This window comes from Helobdella robusta (genome assembly GCF_000326865.2).
Source record: "Helobdella robusta unplaced genomic scaffold HELROscaffold_22, whole genome shotgun sequence".
Lineage (NCBI taxonomy): Eukaryota > Metazoa > Annelida > Clitellata > Rhynchobdellida > Glossiphoniidae > Helobdella > Helobdella robusta.
In genome coordinates this window covers 2,843,632-2,852,471 of record NW_008704170.1, presented here as the reverse complement: position 1 = coordinate 2,852,471, position 8,840 = coordinate 2,843,632, and the positions used below count along the sequence as shown (strand labels likewise).

Genomic DNA, 8,840 nt, shown 5'->3' with positions numbered 1-8,840 from the left:
AAAAGTTGGTGAGTAGCAGGTCTAGTTATCCAGCAGATATTTAGAGGGAAAGCAGGAGTAAGTGACAGGCGAAATTAAAATTTTTATAATATAAGTTTAAAAAAATTAAACTCAACTCTGAAATAAAAATGTGAAAAATCTTACATTTTAAAGAATTTAATCGCGATTTTGTCACAATTAATGACATTACTTTTTGACTTGATTAAAAGTTAACTTCGACGTGGGCAAAGAACTAAAAGTTGAAATTTTTAAAAAAGATTATGCCAAAGATATTGTAATGAGACATTCCACGTTAAGATATAGAACAACCGATTAACTACTAGGTTTTTCGCAATTTTCTGCTCAATTTCAAATTAATTTTTATATATTTACACTTGAAATTACTTCTAAACAACAAAATCCCATCTCTTTCAAACATTTTTCAATCAAATTCAGTACAAAAAATGAAAAAACCAAAGAAACTTCAACAAAGCAATCATTTCGTTATATATATATTATATATAATATATATATATATATTATATATATATATATAACTACACATAAATGTGTTTATACATATTTATTCAAATATGTTTATATTAAAGCACTCAGACAAAAATATGAAAAAATTGAACCAAAAAAGTTTTAAAACAATTAATTTCCCCTTCTTAATAGTTCAGCAAACGCTTCAAGATGGCAACGAATTCAATTTGAAATCAAAACAATCATAGCTATGATCAATGTTCGACTCATTCATTCATTAATTCATTCATCCATTCATTCATTCATTGGCTTCCATAGACACAAAAAAAATCTTATTTATCAATCTCTCTCAAGTGTGTTTCCAAAGCAACTAACAAATAATCCAGAATGATTTTCGAACTGAGAGTAGTTAATTATACATAGATATATACATGTACATAACAACTGATCAGTAAATAAAATTACAAATTTTAAGTGACATAGAAATTCTTGGCACGTGTGCAATTAAGACAGACAAAAACAAAAACTACACATATATATAAATATATTACATATGTGCGTGTGTATGTGTGTGCGTGTGTTTGTGTGTGCGTGTGTGTGTACATTTATGGGATCCATCAAATTGGTAAAGAAGAATAATGAAAAAATATATCGTAATCTGCCGGCCGTACTAGAACTAAAGTGTGAGTGTGTGTGTGCGTGTGTGTGTATAAATCTCAAAATAGAACAAAAATAGGACATAGACGGCTGACAAACACGGCGTGAAAATGAAAATGTATAGCATCGAATGAGAAGAAGCAAATTCTAAAGGGAGAAGCGCAAATTCTATAGCTACGTATGCAAATATAGCCCATCTTCTACATGCCTCTTGGTCATTGTTATAAATAAATAAATAAAAACTGACTTACGTGTGTTTGACTGAGAGAAAATACTAAAATACAATACATTATTAGTATTTTTACAATAATACTTGTTTCTTATACAAACGTACACTCGTTCACACGTGCATACATGCATACATACATACATACATACATAAATAAATAAATAAATATATATATATATATATATATATATATATATATATATATATATATAGACAATGCAATGAAACGAAACGTATACCGACACTTATAAATAAATTATTTAAAAAAAATAATTTAATTACAAAAAGAATAATAAATAGATTTAAAAACTAAATAAAAATTTGAAAAATATTCTTTTTATTTTTTTTTGTCCCAAAAAAAAGAAGAAGACTAAGTGTGAGAATTGTATGGTCTAGATGTGATTATATAGAAGGAATCAGTTGTTATAAACACACACACACGCACATACAAACAAACACACACACACACATACAAACAAACACACACACACATTCACATACCGACAGACATACAAGCTAACAAACAAACAAACATACATTCACCCATACACATTTACAAACAGAATGAAGCAAAATTTTTTTAAGCTATAAATTGGACCAAGTGATGAAACACGCATATACATAGAACAAATAAAGATACATAGACCCATAACAACAACAACGATAATAATAATAATAATTATAACAACTATAATTACTATAATTATAGATATCATATTTTATATTATAGTGTGTGTATCTTCGAATTTAATACTGCTGTCAAAATGACTGACTGCTTGAAACCAACGAAAAAAATATGATTGTCGTAATAATAATAAATATAAAAAATAATTATAAATAATAATAAATAATAATAATAATAATGATAAATAATAATAATTACACAAAAAACATATAGACTGGAAATAAAAATTGATCATAAATCGGCATTGATCATAAAATATAATTATGATGATATATTATCGTTTATAAGTATTGTTATCAACATTATTATTAATTATTATTATTATTAATTACTATTATTTAATTATTTTACCCATCACCATTCGAAACACTTTTCTAGGCTAAACTGCAATAGGATAATGGATCAATGATGAAAGAACTAATGTGTGAGAGAGAGGGAGAGAGAGAGAAAGAGAGAAAGAGAAAAAAAGAGAGAAGAAGAAAGAGAGAGAGAGAGAGAAAATGGAGGTTAAAAGTGTAAAAGAATGACAGGAAACGAACGAAAGAAAGAGAGAAGGAAAGAGACAAAAAATAAATCTTCCGCAAATGAAATAATTGCACACAGCATAAATACAAATAACTTTTATTATTATTATTATTATTATTATTCATTTTTATTATTGTTATAATTAATCGTAATCGGCATCATCATCATTATCATTACCGTCGTCGTCATCATCGTCATCTTCTTCTATTACATTGTAACAATTATTCACAGAATTATTAATCTATACCACATATATAATACCCACACACACACACATACACACACACACACACACACACACACACATACAGACAAATTCAAGCAAATAGACGGAAAATGTAATGTTTCTTCAGAGAATATCTAGTTGTGAAATGAACAAGAAATTTGTTTAAAAAAATCAATCAATCAATCAATCAATCAATCAATCAATCAATCAATCAATCAACCAACCAGCCAACCAATCACATCTCACTCTCATCATTATAAATATTAGCATCACCACCATCGCCGTCACCATAATTATTATTATTATTACCACTATTATTACTATAACCAAAATTTACATTATTACAATTGTTGTTATCATCATCGTCAGCATTATTATCATTATTATTTTCTTCTTCGTCCCCAGTCCTAATTTCAGTGCCTAATTTAGGCAGAACGCATCCGCGGACAAAGTGGAACTGGTAGAAGCAGGGTTCTAGACAGAGGCCAGGGTGGTCGACGCATCCGACACAGCAGTACCTGACCTCTTTTCGGAGCTTCTTCGAGTAGCAGACACGGCATCTGTAGTAATTTTTGTATCTTGTTGTTGGTTGTATTGGCGAAATTTGATTGCTTGGCGGAATTTGATTGGTTGGTGAAATTTGATTTGTTGGCAAAATTTTATTTGCCGGTGAAATTTGATTGGTTGGCTGGTTGGTGCGAGAGTTGATTGGTTGTTTTAATGTGATTTAATTTGTCGGTTGAACGTTTAGATGGTTGTCTATGGGTCGTATGTGTTGTTAGTAAATGAATGCTGATTGATAAACAATTGAATGATTAATTGAATGAGCTGATTGATCGATTGATTGATTGATTGATTGAGCTGATTGATTGATTGATAAGAGAATATATACAAAAATTTTATTGTATTTCAGTAAATTAGCCAGCACAATCTTCATCATTGTAAAAAAAACAACATCCGCACTACAAACTACATCATCATCAACATCATCATCAACATCATCATCACCATCATCAACAACATCATTATCATAATCTCACGTGACCTTTTCTTCGGAGCGAACTGAGTAACAGTCGGTGGAATCAGTATAGGCCGATGCTGGTCGAACAAGTAAGGCAATAGCTGAAAATAATATGTTTGTGTGTGTGACTGTGAGTGTGTGTGTTTGTGTGCGTGTTTATATGTATGTTATTTCAACTTGAATGTACTTTCAAATGTTTCAAAAAAAATGTACTCGGAATTTTTGATACAAAACTAACATCTGATATAATTTTTGCGTCGTGCTCGTATGAGTTTCTGTTCAAATTACTACTGGAACTTTTCCTTTTCCTGACTCCATCCCTTCCATTAAAATGAACACCAGCACATCTCTTTTTTGCACTAACTTGAGGTCCAGCAATTAGTGAAACAGGACTGGCACTGTTATCAACAGCAGCTGGAGTAGCAGTTGTTGACAGTAATGTATTTCTAATTGAGTTTAGTGCTTCGAGGGTGTAGTTGTGGGGCTGTTCGGGTAATGACGTTGATGTTGTGGCCGGTGATGATGACGACATCAGCGTCATAAGCAGGTTCTTATTGGATTGCAGCAATGACGAGGACCATTGGCGACGAGACACACCCCTGTTAGAGTTTTTGTTTCGAGGTTGTTGGGCGTTTCGGTTGCTGCCGTTGTTGTTGTTGTTGTCGCAGACGAGCTTCTTGATGGCGTTGTTGTTGCCAGCTCTTTTGAAAGATTTAATGTTGTTGTTGTTGCTACTGCTGTATGTTAAGGCATTGCTGCAGACATCATCTTCAAAACTGTTGTTGTTGTTGTAGTTAGAGTAAGGCACGATGCAAAATATATTTTTTGAATCTTCAACATCCTCGCTATCAACTTTTTCTATATTCACTTCCGACTTGACAACATCTCCAACGACATACCTGTCCTCAAAACCATCATCACAACCACCTTCATCATCACCATCCCTATTCAGGCAAGGCATTTCTAAGTTAGTGAAATTTAACGGTTGCGAGTGTTTAGATGGTTCAGAAGAATCAATAGATTCTATCTTCAAATTTAAGCAAAAGTCTCCATCATCATCGTTATTATCATTACAAAAGTTGTCGCTATTTTTTACCAAATCAAATTTTTTTGGCCCCATTGAAGATTTGTTGCCACTTTCATTAACATCATCACTGTTGTTTTTGTAGCAAAATTTTGATGGGACCCTTTGTTTTCTTCTTTTATTTTTCTGATTTATCGAGAGTGGCGACAGTGTAGCACTGTCTGGACTAGATGTACAAGAGTTGTAGTTTGAATACTGAAATGTGCTTCTATTTAAATTGCTGGTCCCTAATTTTTGTTTGTTCCCTAAATCTTCGACTATCAAAACATCAGCATCGTTGTCGCTGGGGTCTGAATTAAATTCTTTTTTAACTTCAAAAGCAGTTTGTTTTTCTTGATTGTCTGATGAATTTCTTCTAAAACTGTTGTTGGATGTTGGCTGAATGTTGAGATGTGGGTCGGTGGGGATGCCGTCATTAACAACCAGTTCCCGACTATCACATCCTTGTTTTTGCCAGACATACGCCACAGCAGCGCCGTCGGGCATATAAGTTTCTTTGAAACTGAGCAGCATCACATCCTCATCTTCATCGTCGTTAACATTTATGCCTATGAATGCCTCGATGGAGAATGTTGTATTGATGAGACCCAGGTTGGTCCGGCACAATAACGAGATGGCATCTGACAGTAAATTTCGTAACTTCGCTTTTGCCCCTGCTGCCGTTTTCATCATTTAAAATCAACAAAACGCAATCTACTAACTAAATAAATTTATCGTCCACTTTTTCCCTAACCAGTCACGAATTTCTTGACTCTCTTGGTTTCTTCTCAAAAATAGTGAAAGAAACTAACAAAAAGATTTATTACAGTTCTTAATATTTTTTCATTGTATTTCGCAATTTAAAGTAAGTTCGACTTTTTGAATTCACGCAAATAATTAATTAATTAACACTAATTAATCTATCATCTAACACTAATTCGGCCGTATTCATTTTATTTATAAAGAAACCAAACAAAAAAAGATTAAAAGTAAAGCTACATTAAAAGCTACATAGAATAAATAGTCTAGCGCTGAACTTTTAAAACTTTGTCACGAACTTCATTATTCATATTATAGTAATGGATTAATAGTGCTAAGTGATTGAACAGTTTAATCTGCTTAAATTTTTCAAAATATTAATTTTTGCACAATTTCATTCACTTCTAGTATCTATTTCAATTCTGTAATGATTTTAGAGTGATTATTATCACATATATCCGACAAAACTTATTTTATTTAGCAGAAAAATATGATAATACAGAAGCAAACTCATTATAAAGAAAACATAAACTTCCAGCCAGCAATACTAACTACAAGGTCTGACGTTTGTTCATTCTTTCTTTCATTCATTCATTCATTCATTAATTTTGATGTCATTCGTTTAGTCTATTTATCATTAATAGTATAAATAACAAAAGAATAGTGGTAGCAATAATAACGTAGAAATGCATTGAACAATATTGCCACATCCCAAAACCATGATATGTTCATGGAAAATAAATTTGTACAAAAGACATGTTCAGTTCATGCTGGCTGATACATAGAGACGAATCTATCTTACATTGATCAATGTCAACCACTTTTATATAAAAAAACTTGTATTTATTCTCTTTCTCTCTCTTTCTTTTCTTCCTTTTCTTATCTCTTTTTCTCTCTCTCTTCTTACAATCTTGCTTTCACTCTTTTTCCAAACGCAAGACATCAAAAAATTCTTCGACATGGACACGGACAGACAGATAGAGAGGGCTCTAATTCAAAAGTGTGGCACTGGACGACGTGGGCTCCACTCTGACGTCATAATCTCTTAAGGGCCGATACTGCTTCACCCTTCTTGCGTGTAAGGCCCTCCTGAAGTAGACTAGAAGGGCGACGAAGACAAGGAACAGGAGGGTAAGAACGCCGACGTACACGTACATCTAAGGGGTAGATAAGGGAATTATTTATTTAAATAATGATAATAATATAATAATAATAATAATAATAATAATAATAATAATATTACGATACTTTATGCAGGCTATTGGCTTGTGAGTGGTTTTCAGAGCGAAATTGGCCGTCGTCATCATCACCAACATCGTTATTATTATTATTATTATTATCATTATTGTTATTATTGTTATTGATTTTTCCGGTATTGTAATCATAATCATCAGCGTTCCTATCGTATTCTACACCATCCTCACTATCCAGGGGCCAGTTCTTGACGACATCAACTTGGCCGAAAAAATCGCGATTGTTATTATTATTGTTATTACTATTGTTATTGTTGTTGTTGTTTATACCGTTATTATTATTATTGTTGTTGTTTATATTGTTATTGTTATTAACGTTATCAATGTTGTTGTTGTTAGGATCAAGAGGTATTTTATTTTGAGTCGTTGTTAAGATGTTGTTGTTATTACTATTATTATTACTATTGTTATTATTGTTATTATAATTATCATTATTATTGTTATTAAATTGGTCCCCAATAAAATTCCAATCGACCTCTTCATAGTCATAATCATCATTATTATTATTACTATTATTGTTAATGTTATCAGGGATAACCGTGCTTAGAGTAGTAGTAGCAGTAGTAGTTGTGGTAGAGGCTACAGTAGTAGTAGTAGTAGCAGCAGCAGCAGATGTGGTCGTAAACGTGTCGACATTTGCATGTTGCTGCTGATGTTTGTTTATTTTTGCTGCATAATATCCTGTATATATTTAAGTACTAATCAGTCAATCAATCAATCAAACAATCGATCGATCGATCAATCAATCAATCAATCAATCAATCAATCAATCAATCAATCAATCAATCAATCAATCAATCAATCAATCAATCAATCAATCAATCAATCAATCAATCAATCAATCAATCAATCAATCGTCCAACCGACCAGGAATTTGCTTCCACATGCAATTTTTGAACGGGGTACACTTCAGCAATACGCACACATGATTAGATAAACCGGACAGATAGTAGGATATGGTATTGCAGGTATCTGTGTGTATCACGCGTGTGTAAGTGCCTTTGTTTGTATGTGTGTTTGTGTGTGTGTGTAAAATTAAAAAAAACAATTACCTCCATTTGTGCTTTTGTAAGAGCAGCACAACTCCGCACATTCCTCTGACGTAATAGTTGACGTCATTATCTGCAAAATGAAAGCAGGCTCGTGAATGGCTACCAGAGACGAGTTGAGTTTTTCCAGAATTTGGCAGCTGTCAATCATCGGGGCAAATGTGGGCGTGGCAACAGCTTCTTCGGAGAGAGATAGATGCGGAAAGAGAGAGAGGGTTGTTGACAGTGAGAAGATGATAGACGCCAGTGAAGGTAGAGATGATGTAGCTGATAGTTGTTGTTGTGACATCGTTGTTGTTGCTGTTTTGTTGTTGTTTGTGATTGATTCAGTGCTGTGAATGACGTTGTTGTTGTTGTTATCGATGTTGTTGTTGTTGATGCTATAGCGATACTGTCCTAGATATTGTTGTTGTTGTTGCTGTTTGTCAAAGGAGAAATTGTCATAAACAAGACTTGTAAGAATGATGATGGCGAAGAAGATGATGATGAGGAGGAGGAGGAGGAGGAGACCGTTGTTTCGACAACAACCAAAACAACTATTAAAAACAATCATAAATACGCATGCAAGGCAACGTGTAAGTATGTCACTTAGAATTCATTTCAGAAAGTCTTATGATTACAGCGGTTAAATATACTATTATATAGAGAAAGGGAGAAAGAGAGAGAGAGAGAGAGGAGAGAGAGAGAGAGGCTTTAGTAACGCTCGTAAAATAATGTATAATCTTGCAGATTTACTTATGTGCTCGATAACTAATGTAAATATATATATATATATACAAACTTATATACACACATTCACACACACTCACAGACACACACACACAGACTCACATACACACACACAGACACACACACACAGACACACACACACAAACACACACACACAATCATGCAACGTCATAGAATCG

The 8,840-nt window shown here is 32.7% G+C and overlaps 1 protein-coding gene across 1 annotated transcript; it reads right to left on the bottom strand.

Moving 5' to 3' along the window:
- Nucleotides 1-6,093: 6,093 nt before the first annotated feature.
- HELRODRAFT_191594 (hypothetical protein) lies at nucleotides 6,094-8,546 on the bottom strand. The gene is made up of 4 exons (XM_009018794.1): nucleotides 7,936-8,546; nucleotides 7,809-7,882; nucleotides 6,945-7,532; nucleotides 6,094-6,787 (listed from the first exon to the last, which is right to left on the bottom strand). The coding sequence occupies exons 1-4, from the start codon at nucleotides 8,483-8,485 to the stop codon at nucleotides 6,620-6,622; spliced, it is 1,380 nt and encodes a 459-aa protein (XP_009017042.1). The 5' UTR covers nucleotides 8,486-8,546; the 3' UTR covers nucleotides 6,094-6,619.
- Nucleotides 8,547-8,840: the final 294 nt, after the last annotated feature.